At 63.1% G+C, this 15,546-nt stretch overlaps 4 protein-coding genes across 4 annotated transcripts; 2 read left to right on the top strand and 2 right to left on the bottom strand.

Moving 5' to 3' along the window:
• Nucleotides 1–62: 62 nt before the first annotated feature.
• Nucleotides 63–2,589, bottom strand: CHLRE_12g510400v5 (uncharacterized protein). The gene is made up of 7 exons (XM_001691001.2): nt 2,399–2,589; nt 2,249–2,320; nt 1,949–2,003; nt 1,619–1,719; nt 1,200–1,342; nt 900–993; nt 63–731 (listed from the first exon to the last, which is right to left on the bottom strand). Exons 1-7 carry the CDS (start codon nt 2,531–2,533, stop codon nt 633–635), a joined length of 699 nt encoding a protein of 232 aa, XP_001691053.1. The 5' UTR covers nt 2,534–2,589; the 3' UTR covers nt 63–632.
• A 48-nt stretch (nt 2,590–2,637) lies between these two features.
• On the bottom strand, nt 2,638–4,719 carry CHLRE_12g510450v5 (ribosomal protein S28). Its single transcript, XM_001691002.2, has 4 exons — nt 4,455–4,719; nt 4,279–4,341; nt 4,018–4,096; nt 2,638–3,656 (listed from the first exon to the last, which is right to left on the bottom strand). Exons 2-4 carry the CDS (start codon nt 4,312–4,314, stop codon nt 3,604–3,606), a joined length of 168 nt encoding a protein of 55 aa, XP_001691054.2. The 5' UTR covers nt 4,315–4,341; nt 4,455–4,719; the 3' UTR covers nt 2,638–3,603.
• A 130-nt stretch (nt 4,720–4,849) lies between these two features.
• Nucleotides 4,850–10,753, top strand: CHLRE_12g510500v5 (uncharacterized protein). Its single transcript, XM_043068231.1, has 9 exons — nt 4,850–5,634; nt 5,749–5,802; nt 5,919–6,096; nt 6,218–6,333; nt 6,514–6,627; nt 6,822–7,127; nt 7,343–7,537; nt 7,706–8,304; nt 8,524–10,753. Exons 4-9 carry the CDS (start codon nt 6,331–6,333, stop codon nt 9,884–9,886), a joined length of 2,580 nt encoding a protein of 859 aa, XP_042918136.1. The 5' UTR covers nt 4,850–5,634; nt 5,749–5,802; nt 5,919–6,096; nt 6,218–6,330; the 3' UTR covers nt 9,887–10,753.
• Nucleotides 10,754–10,799: 46 nt separating this feature from the next.
• Nucleotides 10,800–15,525, top strand: CHLRE_12g510550v5 (uncharacterized protein). Its single transcript, XM_043068232.1, has 9 exons — nt 10,800–11,378; nt 11,551–11,799; nt 11,916–12,830; nt 13,073–13,229; nt 13,388–13,653; nt 13,782–13,850; nt 14,075–14,155; nt 14,484–14,826; nt 15,038–15,525. The coding sequence occupies exons 1-9, from the start codon at nt 10,896–10,898 to the stop codon at nt 15,166–15,168; spliced, it is 2,694 nt and encodes an 897-aa protein (XP_042918135.1). The 5' UTR covers nt 10,800–10,895; the 3' UTR covers nt 15,169–15,525.
• Nucleotides 15,526–15,546: the final 21 nt, after the last annotated feature.

Raw genomic sequence — 15,546 nt, 5'->3', positions numbered from 1 at the left:
CCCGGGGGTGGGGGGTTGCTGCATCGTGGCGCTGCATCCTGGCTAGATAGTATGAAGCGTCTTGCTTGTCATGTTCTTACAGTGGTCTAAAGCATCGGCCGAGATGGATTCCAGAACTTCCATACTGCAAAAGGTGATCGCCTCCACAGCACGCAGCCTTCATAACTTGCTCAACACCAAGGGCACAAATCACAAACATGCACCCACAACCCAAACACCTAACCTCTTACACGGTGACACTTGCACAGCTGCGCACATGTACACATCCCTTGCCGGTCCGGGAAGGCCCAAAACTCCAGAACAACAGGCCGCAAATCGTTGGTATGTTGCTCACCTGCAGTCTGGATGGCCCCGCAACGCAGATAGGGCGAAATCTAGCGAGCCTTGCGGCTCCCAGTCCGTATTATCATGCTCAACACATGTGTTCAGCGCTACTCGAGCCGCTGCACACCATCATTCCCCGTAATCGCCAGAACAGCAGCAGCCGGACTGAAAGTGCCGGCACCGCTGCTGCCCGTCCCTAATCAGCTCCTCCTCCTCTCTCAGCAGCTGCTCTGCGAAGCGGGTGCACGGCACAGCAGACCGCGCAAGCCCTGCTCCGCGGCGGGCTCCACAGCTCTGCTGCGCGCCGTTTACACGCTGGTGGCCAGGTAGGTCAGGACGCCAATGCCCAGCAGGCCGCCGACGACAGTGGCGATGGTGCCGATGGTGCCCTCAGCCACACCGGTGCTCTGCAATACGGTCGGCAAACATGGACTGTAAGCTGCAGCGCATCACTGGGGTAAGATTAAACAAGCCCCAAGCGAACACAACCCGACGCACGCAGCGCGTTTCCATGTGCACGCCCAAGCCAGTACACTGCCAATTTGCTTAGCAGGTCCAACACCCCCCGCTCGTACCTTGCCCGACTCGGCATCGTAAGGCACGAAGCGGCGCTTGGGGGCGTTGCACTGGGGGCAGCGGTAGTTGGCGGCAGTGTCGTCGAAGGGGGTCCTGCAGGAAGAACACACGCGCCGAAAGGGTGACGGCGACGTCAGCATAGCGTCTGGCACAGCTACAGATGCGCGCGCTCGCGCGCGCGCGGCACCAAGCCAGAACCAGCCAGCCGAGCCAGGCCCTGCCCAACGACCCAGTAGCATGCACCCAGTGTTAGCCCATGGCATGCACAGGTACAGAACCCGTGACACCACCCAACTCACGAGTCGCAGTAGATGTAGCCGCAGTCCACGCAGATGTGCGAGGCCAGCGCCTTCTCGGCGGAGGTCAGCTTGCGGCCGAAGCGAGCCGGGGCGGGCTTCTTGGGCAGGCGCTTCACGTTCACCTTGGTGTTCTCACCGGGCACCTACACGTGGCCAACATGCGCAGCAGCACCGCTCAGCCTTCCTTCTGCAGCCGTGAGCCTCGCAGGACAGCGCAGGCAGGGCTGTTACCTTCAGACTTGAAGGTGGGCGCGTACGAGCCCTGCCGAACCCTGCTGCTCTTCCGCAACGATCAATCCACGGACACGTCGGGTACGGCACCCTGTGCACCAATGCCTACCCAACGGTGCTTGATAGTCCTGCTACCGAAGCTGCTGCCCAACGCTACCACTGCTGCTGCTACTGCTGTGTGTGCTTACGTAGACGAAGGTCACGGGCGAGGGGCAGTTGGCCACGGCGTTGTTGGTGAAGGACAGCTTGTCAGCGGGCCAGAGCTCATCGCCGAAGAACGACGAGGTGTCTGCGGAAGGATGAGCCAGGTTCGAGCTTGTCAGCGGGAGGGGCAGGCGAACGGCCAGGCTAAACATGGTCATGCGTGAGTCCTCCTTTGTAACATGGGATGGCCCGCTGTTTCCGAAAGCGGAGCGCGGACGCTTGCCGGGACACGGATTCCAGCAGTACCGCGCTTTTTCCTAGCGCGTTCAGCTCTGCCCTTATCCCCCCCTAATTGGTCTCCCCTCAACACTTACAGATGATGGTGTCACCCGCCTTGATGCCAACCTTGGCGGCGTTGCCGCGAGAGGACTGTGGCACAAAGGATGCACGAGCGGGAGGGCTGTCAGTGGCCAGGCAAGCTTGGACCCTGGCAGGGTGTGGCTGAGAAGTAAGGTTGTGCACACCGAGCCGCCCGTGCATGTCATCGCCATGATATGCATAAATGATGTCTGGAACAGAAAAGCCCGCAGAATGCTGCCAAATGCCAGCCCTGGCCGCGGAGTGCACTCGGATGCCAGGTCAGGTCGCGAGCAAAGCCCTCCCTAACCACCCACCTTCACCACCAGACCACCACCAGGAGCAGTGGACTGCTCCAGCACCAGGCCCAGGGGCTTGTCGATGTCCACCTGCGTTTCGCCAAGTGTCAGATGCCATGCCGCTTGCACGCAAGGATAGGGGTGCGCGAAGCATTTTAGGATACTTGCCTGGACCTGAGCGCCGTCAGCGCGCACAGACACAGCCGAAGCGCGGCTGCGAGCAACGCGCACGCCCGAGCGGACGGCAGGCTTAGCGCCGAAGGCCTGGCGCGGGGCAGCGGAGCGCTGCATAGCAAGGGCCATTATGCTTGATCAGATAATTATAGGACTACGTGATTGTTGTGCCACTCGACTGTCTTTTGAGGTTGAACCTGGTCCATGCGAGAGCGACACGGATGAGGACCGTTTTCCAACCGAGCTCGTTTGCATGAATCGTGAGCTGTTGTGGTCTTCTCTGTTGAGCTGTTATCAAACTGAGCTTTCTCACTGCAAGGTGAAAGATGAAATAGCTGCGCAAGAACTGCTGGCTGCTGACAGAACCCGCCCCCCATTCCCCCTCCGCCCGCTCCACTCGCCAGACCAGCGCTATCCTGACCTGCATCACACCCAACACACCGAAGCCCCCGTGCATTCACGACCTCAACCCTCCTTGCACTAAGAGTAAACGGCTAACACCTAAAAAGCAACCGACAACAGTGCGCAGCAAACGAAGAGCATGGACGGCACTGCCAAATCATGTCCATGCCCACAACGAGGCCAGCATCAATGCGGTCAAGTGCGACATAGCTTGCCCGCGCACCCGCTTTGCACGTCATACCGCTGGCCCATCACGCTCGGCGCCCCCCCCCCCCGCGGCTGTTCCAGTGAGCAGCGCCCACAGCTGCGGCGCTCTTTAAGAGGCGCACGCCCGCAGCAGCGCCAGCTGCAGCTCCTGAAGCCTCCGGCAACGCCGTGCTGACGCCCGTGCATTGCCTGATCGCGCCCCCCCGCACAACGCCAACTACCCGAAGGGCAACCCGACAGCCATGACCCGATCCACGCCTATCCGCTCACCAGCCATGCCCGTCCGATTCGGCGCTCCACACCCCACTCGCCACATTGTACCTGGCTGCTGTGTAGCCACAGCTGCATCATTTCCCACTGCTGCTCCTGAACACAAGCGCCAGAGCGAATCGCGCACTGCCTGCCTGAGCTGCTCGCAGAAGCTGCCTGACTGTAGGCAGCTAGAGCTTCGCTGATGCTGCAGGTACTGGCCAGTGCTGCTGTACAGCTTACGGCAGAGACGGACAGAGAGACAGCGAGTCCAAAGTGTTATACGCCACGGTTACACTCTATCTCCTGCTAAAAGGCAGCAACCTCTGAAGCTGCTGCATTTACCGCAGGCGGCGGGCCTCACGCTCAGACTCCAGCAGAGTCAGGATGTCGCCTGCAGCAGGTGTGGGGCGAGCAAAGGCAGTCAGGGAAGCATCCCAGCCATACGGCCAGCGCAACGTTCGCGACACCTGGCACAACGTGCATGTGCAGGCAACTCTTTGTTGTTTCCTGCACCCCATGTGCTCATATGCCCCCTGCGCTTCCCTGCAACCAATACCGGCGAACGACACGCTGCGCACGGCCTTCCCATAGCCGCTCGTGTGTGCCGCGCCCAGACCCCGTCCCAGCGCCCGGGCCATTAAACCTTCCCCTGCGCTGTCGACACCCCTCTCCGTCCAGTTGGCAAAGGGCTCCCCGAAGCTGCTCTGCCCTCCGGGCAGCTCCATACTAGCGCGGGGCAGTCGCGTGCTCACCCTCGCGGACGGGGCCCTTCACGTTGCGCATGATCAGGCGGTTCTGGTCGTCCAGGAACTTGACGCGCACCTGGGTCACCTGCGCACCCAAACAGCCAATACCAGCGCTCAAGCAAGATTCCCACGGGCGCATTGCCAGCTCCGGGCACCACTCGACCCCGTGCACCGCAGGCCATAAATTTCAGTTCTTTGCATTCCCTCCTATTGCTTATAGAAGCTGCCGGCCACGCTTTCGCTTGCGCGCCACCGGCGCCGACGCACCTGGCCACGCGAGCCAGTGCGGCCGATGACCTTCATGACAATAGCGAGCTTGGCCGGGGCGTCCTACAGCGATGGCAAGGTAGCGAGCGAGTCAGGTATAGCGCTGCCGCCTAGAATAAAAGTCTGATGTCTGCTGCCGGCGGCAGAGCCAGCTCCCAAGTTGCGTCTAGTCTCACCATCTTTCAGCTGCCTTGAAAGCACGGAGTGAAGAGAAGGGGCCAAGGCGGGCTGCTGAGAGGTATTGAGCGAGCCCCGCCCTCATTGCGATGGTTCCCATTGAACTCGCCCTGCCCCCAAAGTCAGCTAAACAAAATAATTAACACGTGTGCATATTAATTCATTCTTGCAACAAATGAAGGAGTGCTTGGTGAGCTTTTGCGCCTGAACCCGTTCACGCTCCTGTCTTGTAACGCGTGCTTGTGGCCGAGCGTTTCCTCTTTGTACTCATAGGCTGGATGGTATGCTAGGTGTTTAATGCAAGGAACTGCCAGACTTTCTGTCGCTCGCGCCCGAGCAAGCTAATGCGCAAACGCGGGTTAATATGGCACGAGTTGTGGATGGACAAAGATAAGAACTCCTGAGGAGGCGCCTGGAGGCTTGATGAGGCAGCAAAGGGGGAAAACCGTTCGGAGCAAGGCCTGCACAAACTTGCGGGCGCCAGGGCAGGAATTAGATAACTGATGCTTGCACCCATCGCGACACTATGTTTCAAACACAAGGCTGAAAGGGAACAGCGTACATGTTGACATGCTCTGACATGTAGGATGTACGTGCGGTGCTGTGCGCAGGGATGCATCCCTGCCAGTTGCGCCTTGTCTTCTGCATACGGGTAATGGCATGGCTCAGATGAAGCCCTGGACTAACCTGCACAGGCGTGAAGGAGGAAGGGGGCGTCGGGTTTTGGGGATGTTGGGAATAGCAGTTCGGGACAGTGGGGTCTGGGATATAAGAACAAACCGCGAGATACATACCATGCTCGGAAGGCAGATGCAGCAGGAGAGCTTCATGCAGGCAGGGAGCTGAGGTCCAGGACTCCAGGTTCTGACAGTAGGCTCGGGTACGCTGTGGCCGCGCGCCTTCGCACCTGCGCTGGGCCCCAGGCCTCCAGTGGCCTCACAGCAATCACCATGCCACGATAAGTATGCAAGCATACCGATTCGTATTATAGTAAGAATAATTTGTTTATCGTTTAATTCGTGTTCGGTTAGCCAACAGACACGCTCGCTCGTCGACAAGCTTTTGCAACTTCCACGGCGCGACAGCCCAGTGCCTGCGATTCTGATCAGGATGCACTGCTCAGCTTGCTCCTGTGAGCTGAATGGATGTGGTGTTGTCTACGCAAAAGCGGCCACTGAAGTAAGTTCCCCGTCACTGTCCTGCGGGACTGTCCACCACTATGGCCCCCTGTTCCCCGTCCGCGGGGCCCGTGTGGCGCATTTCTGTAAAGCTTATCCCGCATTTGCAAACCAGGTGAACGCTTACTGCAACAAACGCTGTGCATCTAAAGGCCGCCGCGGCGTTCGGGTAAGTTCTAGCTTGGGAGGAGGCAGGCCGACACCGCGTGCCATGAACACAGTGACTCTGAGGCGCATTGGCATGCGGATCAAAGTCCCCACTGGCGTGGTCCTGCACACACGCAGAAGAAGCAGGCGGCGCGCATTCCTCAGCACGAGAATGATGCGCCTATCGAGCCAGAGCTGGGTTGGGGCAGCTTGTCCGTGGACGTACTGACGTACTTAGCTGCTCATCACCTCGACTTGCGGGAGCGCGTGGTGGGCTCACTGGTCTGCAGCCACTGGCAAACCGCCTTCTCAGCAGGTACGGCACTCAGGTGTTCGGTTGACATTCAGATCTGCCCTGTTTGTAATAGCTCCCAGTTGTGCAGGTAGACGATTACCCTGAACTCAACAGCTTGCAACCCGCAATCTCCTGGTTGCAGGTGTGCGACATGTCGAGGTCCGTTCTGATGATGCCAGCTGCTGGGACGCGCGGCGCGCGGGCGCGCTGGAGGGGTCAATTCGGGTGCTGGACAGCGCTCGTCGGCTTATGCCTATGGTGCGTACCGTAATTACTGATACTTCCGCCACACGTAGCTAGGGGCGTTGCCGCCTGCGCGGCGACCCACAGCAAGATATGTGCTCTGATGTTGAAGCGCATCAAGGAGGACCAAACTCACTGGCTGGCTGATGCATGCCTGCTGCCCTCTCAGTCTCTCTGCGCCTTCCTCCACCACAGGTCGAGTCACTCCACCTTGTGGCGTACCACAAGTGCATGGAGCAGGATGCCCTGCTGCGCACTGTGCATGCAGTCACGCGCTGGGAGCAGCTCCGGCACCTGCGCATCAGCTGGGTGAGCGCCCGTGGCCCCCGCTGCAACACACGCATGGAGACACCGTACTCGTGGCGGCCATTGTGTCATAGGACCACTAGGAGTAGGAGTCCCCGTCGGGTGACAACGGCCGGAACCCGCATGATTCTTGGCAAGCCGGTTGTCTGCATGCATGTCATCACGACGCCGCGCTCCTCCCTGTTTCCTCCTTGCAGGACGAGTCTCATGCGGACGAGTCGACGCTGGTGGCTGAGTGGATTGAGCGCACCGGCCGCAGCCGCCAGGAGGCCACCAACCAGGTTCTGATGGATTACCGCCCCACCGGGGCACGGCCGCTGGCCTCCGAGTTTTGCGAGCTGTGCATGGGCGCCCTGGGCCGTCTCACCAACCTGAGCTCGCTGTCACTTAGCGGCGTAGCCATGGCCGCCCACATGCCCCTGGGTCTGTACGGCCTGTCCACACTGGAACGACTCACCAGTCTGGAGCTGCTGAACGGCCGCGGCAGCAACTCTTGGTCCCGGGTGAGACAGCGCTGTGGTGCGGGTGTTAGGAAGGCATGAGGGGAACCGGTGTAGGGGCGGGCGCGACGTTTCGACATCTTGGACAAGTAAGGGGCTGCTGCGGAAACGGCGCTCCGGTGCATACGGGACGGCAGGCACCGCATGCTGCATGCACGCACACGGCATTCTCTCATACTCTTGACATTGGCACGCTTCGTGTGGGAACGTTGCTGCAGGATGCACACCCCAATGACACGGACCTGTGCTGCCTCACTAGCCTGCGCCGCCTGAGTATCAGTGGTGAGCTGCTGTCGCCTGCTGTCATGACCTCCCTGGCGCACCTATCCGGCCTGACGCGGCTGAGCCTGGACCTGTGTCGGCCGGACGCAGCAGCGGACACACTGGCTGTGGGGAATCTGTGCAAGCTACAGGTAGGCATCTACGCGGTACGCAACGCGTTTGGCTGGTTAGAGGTACAGCTATGTGTCCGTCCTCCTGACGTTTTGTGTCGTTATTAATGCATGAACAGTATTTGTTGATGCTGTCGCGTCGACTGCCTCCTCCTTATGTGCATGTGCATGTGCGGCTCTGCCTTGCAGCAACTTCGCGCCCTGTACATAACCTTCGGCTCCATGGGCAGCGGCTCGCGCGCAGAGGCGACTCTGCAGCTCATCTTGGTGCTGCAGAGCGTGAAGGCACTGGCGGTAGCTGCGTGGGAGCGCTATGAACAGGAGCTGCTGGCTCAGCATGCGCCCACAAGCCAGCAACTTAGCGGCACATCTGTGAAGGCGATAGCGCCCGATCAACGGCAACAGGCCATCAAGGCCGCCGCTGGAGCCAGCGGCGGTCCGAATGGTGCAAGCCGGCGGCGGAAGCAGCGGGCATCCGACCGGGCGAACCGGCCGTGCCCCGGCGCAGGCCGGGGCTGCCGTGTAACCAACCCTGCTAGCCTCAGCCAGCACATCACAACTGGCGCAATTGATTGCATTGGCATGGAGGAGGGTGAGGAGGACGATGGGGGAGCGGTTGACTGCAGCATCGCACGGCGCCTCAGTGTGTACCTGGACCTGGCTCCGGCAGACGCGCCCCACTGCCTGCAGCTAAGCCCGGGCCTGGTTGACGCGCTGTGCGACCTGGGGCCTGCGCTGCGGCGCCTGGACGCTGGCTTCGCCACCGGGGCCGCCTCCAACCTGTACAGGTGGGTTGAGTTCCATTCGGGGACGTGTGACCAGGTGGTTGATGGCAGGCATTTACGTATGCCATACGTGGCGCATGTGGCTTGTAAGCAGCGCTCTTTAGAGCCTTGACCTCATGTCCCACGTCTTCTTCTCTCGCAGATGCCCCGCATGCGCTTTGGTCTACTTGATGATGCGCACAAGGTTAACACTACTCCCTTCCCTTGTGCTCCCTAACACAGGCTGACAGAGCTGACCTCGCTCACGAGCCTGTCACTGCGCTGCCTGCCCGGCACGCAGCCCGGCCTGGCGTCCTGGGAGCTGCAGCGCCTGGGCACAGCCTGCACGCAGCTGCACACCCTGCGCCTGGCGCTGCCACCCGAGTGCATGGACGCCCTGGTACCTGGACTGGCCCCTGGCAGCCGCACCGGCACGTCAGGCGGCGCCGCCCTGTCCACAGCGGCTAGCTGCGTGGCTGGCGGGGAAAAGGTGGCTGGTGGAGCCGGTCGCGGCGGCGGCTGCTTCCAGGGGCTGCGTGTGCTGGAGCTCCATGCGTATGTGTACGTGAAGGAGGTGGTGGTGCGCTGGCCGGACCTGCAGCCCCGGCTGGCGGCGCTGCTGACGGCGCAGCTGCAGGTCGAGCAGCTGGGCGACGCACGCCTGCACGATGGTGATGACAACGATGGCAGCAATGACGCGCCGCAGCCTCGGCCGCAGCCCCGGTCGCCACCGCTCGTGCCGCAGCAGCTGCAGCAGCGCGCGGTGGCGGCGGTGCGCGAGCCGCTGTCAACGCTGGCGCAGTTGATGCACGTGCTGCCTAACACGTACGAGGTTCAAAAAGCTCTGACAGATGAGGCTGACTGGCGCGACCGTCGGCTCCAGACACGGCGGCAGGCGCTGGTGGGACAGGGGATGACTGAGGAGGAGGCGGAGGCTGCGGCGCAACGCGAGGCTGCGGCAGCGACGCCAACGGTCCCGCTGTGGGTGCTAGGACAGCATCTGATGCCTGGGCAGGCAATGGCAAAGACCCTGCTCACTGGCGAAGAGGCGGACAGCGGCGATGCCGCATGGCTCTTCCGGCCCATGAGTGGAGCTGCAGGGGTGTCGGCTGGGGAGCAGCAGGCGGAGGCGGAGACGGAGGCGGAGCTGCAGCGCGCGCGCGGGGTCCTGGTACGGGCCTGCCACCCGGTGGCAATGCACCTGTTGTGGCAGCGGCAGCTGCAGGCGCTGCGGGCATTGCTGGTGTGTGAGGAGGTGGTGGCGGGACCTGTGTTCCGGCTGGCCTCCTGGACGCCACGCAACCTGCAGCGACTCCGGCTTGAGGGCTTCGTCGGGCTGAGCTATGGACGCTGTGCTGGCGGCAGCAGCGGCAGCAGCGGGTCGGCGCGGAGTGTGGGTAGTGCGGCCGACTGGGCGCCGCCGTCGCTGCGGGAGGTAGACGTGGTCCTGCACGGCGGCCCGGCGGAGGAGGAGGCAGCGCTGGCGGGGCTCCGGGTGTGGCAGCAGACCGCCGCCGCCGCCTCCACTTCCGCCGTCTCCACGGGGGGCAGCGGGCCTATTCTAAGAGTTCAGTCGCGGTGCGAGCCCTGGGCTGAGGCCGTGTGATACGAATTCTCCAGGATTTGCTGCCATTTGCAGCGTTAACGTGGGACAGCATCGGGTTCTGTCGTCATCGTAGGTAGGCAATGGCACCAACATGGCACAAAGGGGTTACAGGCATGCCCAAATGGCGATGTCAGTTGCCATAGCGTTGGAGCAACTTCGAAGGGCCTCTTCCCGTTGTTACAGACACGCATGACACCACTTGCTAATGTCCTTTGTGTGTGAGTACAGTGCAATTATGTTGGTGCAGCGGTAGACCGGGTAGTGTGTACTGTGTAGGAGACCCTGCGCTTCTGTGTAGGAGACCCTGCGCCCTTGGACTACTTATGGGGCCCGGCAAGGTGGCGACGAACGTGGGTGCTAATGGAACGAGAAAGGTGTGATGCAGATGTTGAGTGACGCGAGGCTGTGTGATTTCGCCAGTTTTGGTGCTGTGGGCGCATATCCAATGAGCGGCATGGAAGGTCGTAGGAAGTAGAGCAGAGTGCAACATTGCAGCCACAGGTGCCACGAGTCCGGAACTGTCCGGAAGTGCCAGGCTGCCTCGGGGTGCTCCCTTTCGCTCCGTCGTGACCACGATGGTTCTGACGGTCTGCGGCCCACTGGCTTTGCCCGAGGTTGAATGGTGTGAGGCAGGGGCCGCAGGGCAACTATAGATCGCCGACGAAATCACATGCGGGCGCGATTGAAACGTAAGGGGCGGGGGGCGGGGCGCCAGGAGCTGTGAGTGTGCGAGGGGAGACAAAGGTGTCGGAGGCACGGCAGGTGAAGGGGCGCCGCCGATGGTGCACAGGATTTTCAATTTTGTGTGGGCCTTCGACTTCTGCACGCACATATCTTATTGCGAGTTACATGTAAGCCTTTGGCGCACTCACGCAGTGCTGACCGCCTTTCGCCTTTCGGACCACGAGCTGGACCACGAGTTCGACAGCAACTCACTGCACGTCTACCAGCAGCATGATCAACTGAGCATCTAACTATATCATACTAGCTATTTGAAGTATCCGCAACCATGCTGAGGGGGTCCTGTCGCAGCTTGCATGCGCGCCGGCAATGCCATAGCGCCGCGCGCGACGGGCAAGTGGCATTGCGCATCCATGTGGCGGTGACGGCCATAGACTCCGGTCGTGGTGGCAGCAGCCGGGGCCGGGGTGGAAGCCTGAGCAGCCGGGGCCCGTCGAGCTGGGGCCCTAGCGGTGGCGACTCAGGGCAAGGCTCCGAGTCTTCGTTCCGGGAGGGGCCTAGCGGCCGCCGCGACGGTGCCATGGGCGCCCGCGGCGGCCGGAGCAGCTTCAGGGGTGGACGTGGTGGCCGGGGCCGCGGAGGCGGAGGCCGGGGCAGGGGGCTACGCGGCGGCAGCGGCAGCCGGCGGTGGGCTGACGAGGACAGCGACAGTGAGGAGGACAGCGATGATGATGACGACTATGATGACGGCATTGACGAGGGCTTTACAGTCATTGGCAAGGTGGACTCAGCCACGTTAGCTGCACGCCAGGTAGGCGCACATGCACGCTCCATACATGTCAGCGGTCCGGGCCAAGCCACGACGCGGCACAGGGGAGTCACCCATCTCCCGAACCGGCCGGCTTAGGATGGCGGGCACCATGCTCTAATCCTGGCATCCGCGTATGGGCGAGACTACTGACATCGTTTTATCGCTGACACAGGCGCTGGTGCAATCAGGAGCCGCTGCCGCCGGCGCCGTGCCGGGAAGCAGCGACAGCGCCGAAAAGTCGGCCGGCGCAGCTACTGGCCGCGGCGGCGCGGCGGCGGACTCGCTGGATGGCTCCCGATTCTGGGCCGAGGTCAGCGGCATTGACGACATTGATGAGGAGGACGACGAGGATGAGGATGAGGACGGCGAGGATGCGGGGCCGGAAGGCGCTGGCGATGATGACGATGATGACCAGCCACAGGTAGGGCGCGCGGCGGAGGCAGGCGCGGATATGAAGTCAGCCGCCCTGCGCAACGGCTTGCTCATGTGACACGTCCAGATTACCGAATAACAATCCAATCTTTATCTTTCTAACAGACTCCAGAGCAGCTTCTGGAGAACATGCGCGGCCTGGGCTTCACGCTGCAGCCCACAGAGGCCGAGCAGGCGGCCGCAGCCGCCGCGGCGGTAGCCGCGGCCAGCGCCGCCTCCGCAGCTGCCGCTGACGCCTCGCCCACCGGCGACGCAGGCGGTGGCTCCAGCGCGGTCAAGACGGGCGCGGACGCAGTGCTCCGCGACCTCCGCGACACCTACATCGCCACCATGAAGGCACCCATCCTGCCGCCCTGGTTCCTGGGGCCCGTGGAAGCGGCGGCCGTAGCGCCCCGCACGCCCCGTAGCCCCAAATCCAAGGGCGGCAGTGGCAGCGCCCCGAGCGCCAGCACCAGCGCCAGTGCCGGTGCAGGTGCCTCGGAGGCTCCTGCGCCGAGCGGCCGCGGCGTCACGTTGCGCACCACGCGCGCCGTGGCGCCCGGAGAGCTGCTGGCGGTGTCTTTGCCGCTGGCGGTGTGCTACTGCGATCGAGGCACCACACCTGAGAATGAGGAGCTGGCGGACCTAATGCTGGGCACGCCGGGGGCGGCGGCGGCGGCGGGCCGCATCACGGCCGTGGTGGCGGATGCGGAGGACAACGTGTTTGAGGGGCTGACGGACCTGCAGCAGAGCCTGCTAGGCATGCTGTGGCGCGGCCACGGCGCCGCCGCCAGCAGTGACGACGGAAGTAGTGCTGGGAGCACGGGCGAGGCCGCAGCAGCGCCTGAGGCACAGGGCGCACAAGGCAAGGCCTCGAGCACTGGCGGCGGCGGTGGCAGTGGTCCTGTGAAGCGGGCTTTCTTGGAAATGGTGGCCAAGTCGGCGGCGGACGGCGGGGCGGCGCGCTCGCTGCCGTTGGTGTCTGGTCCGGAGGAGCTGTACCGCCTGGTCAACCTCAACTGCATGGGCGAGGACTTCCAGGTGGGGCTGTTCTCATCATTCCGTTATTGAGAAGTAGGGATGAGGGGCGCAAAAAGGGACAGTGGTTGCAGGCCAAGGGGCGCTTGAGCGGGCGCCCAATAAGCGGGCGCCCGCAGTAGGGCTAAACTAAGGTGTTTGTAAGCGGGGCCGTGCGTGAGGGCTGTGCGTGGGAAGAAGGCAGCCACCACGGCGCCGAAGCTTGGCCCTTGCTCCCTCACATCCCCGCCCTCTTGCCCCGACAGGACCTAGCCCTGTGCGAGCTGCGCGGAGAGGCGCCCCGAGGCCACATCGGGCTGTGGCCGGAGGCGGCCTTTGCCGCGCACTCGTGTGCGCCCACCGCCACCGCCTACTCCATCGGCGACAGGCTGCTCATCCGTGCCGCGGCGGAAATCCCCAAGGGTGCGCAACCCCGCCTCACGCTACAATACAGCGTTACCACAGCGAAGAGGTTTGCAAGCCCGGGTAAACGCTTCCGCATTAGAGTAACTGCAACACGGCTCTCTCAAGCAAGCCCACGACGCATTTCCTCTTCTGCCCTCTCCCGCGCCGCGCCACAGGCGGCGAGGTGAGCCTCAACTTCCTGGGCTCGCTGCTGACGTCACCGCTGTCGGTGCGCCGCGCCGAGCTGCGCTCCCAGTACGGCTTCACGTGCGGCTGCAGCCGCTGCGCCGCCGAGGCCCGCCACACCGGCACGCCGCTGGCGGCGCTGGTGGAGCGGACGTACGAGGCGTGTCAGCGGCTGGCTCCGGAGCTGGATGCGGCGATTGAGCGGGGCGACTCGGTGGCGGTGGCGGGCGCCAGGGAGCAGCTGGTGGGCATGCAGGTGCGAGGAACAGCGTGGTGGAGCGAGGTGACTGGTGCCTATGGCTGTGTGATGCAGGTTTTGCGGCTGCAGTTGCCTCCGCCGGCTAAGAACGACTAGTACATGTACGGTGCGCACACCTGTGACAGGCTGAGCTGGAGGCGGCGATGCGGAGCGCGGAGCCCAAGGTGAACGCCAAGGTCCGCCGGTGGCTGCAGGTAAGACACAACCCACCCACACTCTCCCGCATGTTTATCAGCTTGAAGCTTGAAGCGTGAGCACGCGGGCCCGTGCATGCATGACGGCGCCCGGGGGACCCTTTGACAACTGCATGAACCCAGCGCGAGTTCCATGGCCGAGCACCCGCACTTCATCATCATTATCAATCTAATCCGCATCCCCCCTGCCCGCTGTGTCGACATGTGCGTCTCACGGCGCGCAGGCGTGTGTGTACGACCTGTACGACCTCATCAGCCTGTGCGCGGACGAGCTGGCGGTGGCCACAGCACTGGAAGCCATGAGGGTGCGGGAGCTGTGTGCGTGTGTGTTGTTGTTTTGTTTGGGAGGGGGTATGTGCCCGAGCCCAACAAGATAGGTCCCACAGCCAAGGAATCGTCGCCCAACCCAGGAGGGGTGGGGGGGTTGTAAATACCAGCCCAAACTACACCAAACCAAGCTAAACTAGCGGAGCACAGGCAGAGGCGTTAGTTGCAAGCGGGGGAGGAACTGGGGCGTGTGCAGCGGTGGGGGCGGGTGCGGGGGCGGAGGCAGGATGCTGTGCTGGGGCGTGGCTTGAATCTCGGTACGTGCATGAAGCGAACCCCATTGTCCTACCCGCTGCCTCTCTGCAGGCGCTGCTCGGCAACGACAGGGACCGGGACAGGGAGCGGGAGAGGGACCGGGGCGATGACGACGAAGATGACGACAACGATGACTATGATCGGCGCGGCGCGGACAGCAGGCGGCAGCCGTGGCTGCAGCGCGGCGGCAAGAGCCGTACAGCCTCCTGGGCCGCCGCCAGCGCGCCTGTGGTGGAGACGGAGGCGCTGGTGCAGTGCTGCCGTATTGTGGAGGGCGTGACGCCAGGCAGCGACGCGCACGTGTACCTAGCGGCGGAGCTGGTGATGCGGTCGCTGGAGCGGTTTGGCCCGCAGCATGAGGAGTACCGGCAAGCGCGGGCGAGCCTGGTGCGAGGTGAGGTGGCGGCGAGGCGGGTACAGGGGTGGTGGGTGCGGGTGGAGCGGGGCTGGCTCCTGCGCCAAATGGGCAAGGCGCCAGGCGGGTTCTCGGATGTGTTGAAATGTGTGGGCACAAAGCAGCTGGGTTGCAGCCGTGCCGTCAAGCTGAGGTGCCCCTGAACAATGGCCCCATGTGCCGGCTCCCTTGCTGTGCCTGCCGTGCGCAGCCTACGGCATTCGCTACGGCAACGTGGGCCCCGCGGTTATGGAGCAACTGGTTGCGGCACGGCTGGCGGCGGAGGCGGAGGCGGAGGCGGCAGACGAGGATGGCGAGGAGGCCAGAGCGCAGGAGGCGTAGGAGGGCGCCTGTTGGGGAGGGCGCCCTACAGGTCGAGTCTGGGACTCTGGGTGCTGGCCGCGGTATGGTAGGGGCGAGGTGACGGCACCGCCCGCTGTTGTCCAAACTCAATTGGCAAACACTATCTGGGGCGGGGGGTCTTACCGCGCGTGTCCCTACAGCCACCTTATCTGCCACTTGCGGCCGCTGGTGCTGGCGGTGTGGGGGCCCCCAGCACCGTTATCCTGGCTCCAGCCGGGACGCACCCAGCGCCCCACGGGCTGCTGTTCAACACACCCGGTCTACTTTAACAACCAACCGGGAGCCACCTGCGGTGCAAATGCCGGCACATCTGGGGAACCTGAACCTGAATCGTCATCGGGCACTCGCAACTAAGAC

The sequence above is a fragment of the Chlamydomonas reinhardtii genome, chromosome 12 (assembly GCF_000002595.2).
Source record: "Chlamydomonas reinhardtii strain CC-503 cw92 mt+ chromosome 12, whole genome shotgun sequence".
Lineage (NCBI taxonomy): Eukaryota > Viridiplantae > Chlorophyta > Chlorophyceae > Chlamydomonadales > Chlamydomonadaceae > Chlamydomonas > Chlamydomonas reinhardtii.
This window is presented reverse-complemented; position numbering and strand designations above follow the sequence as displayed.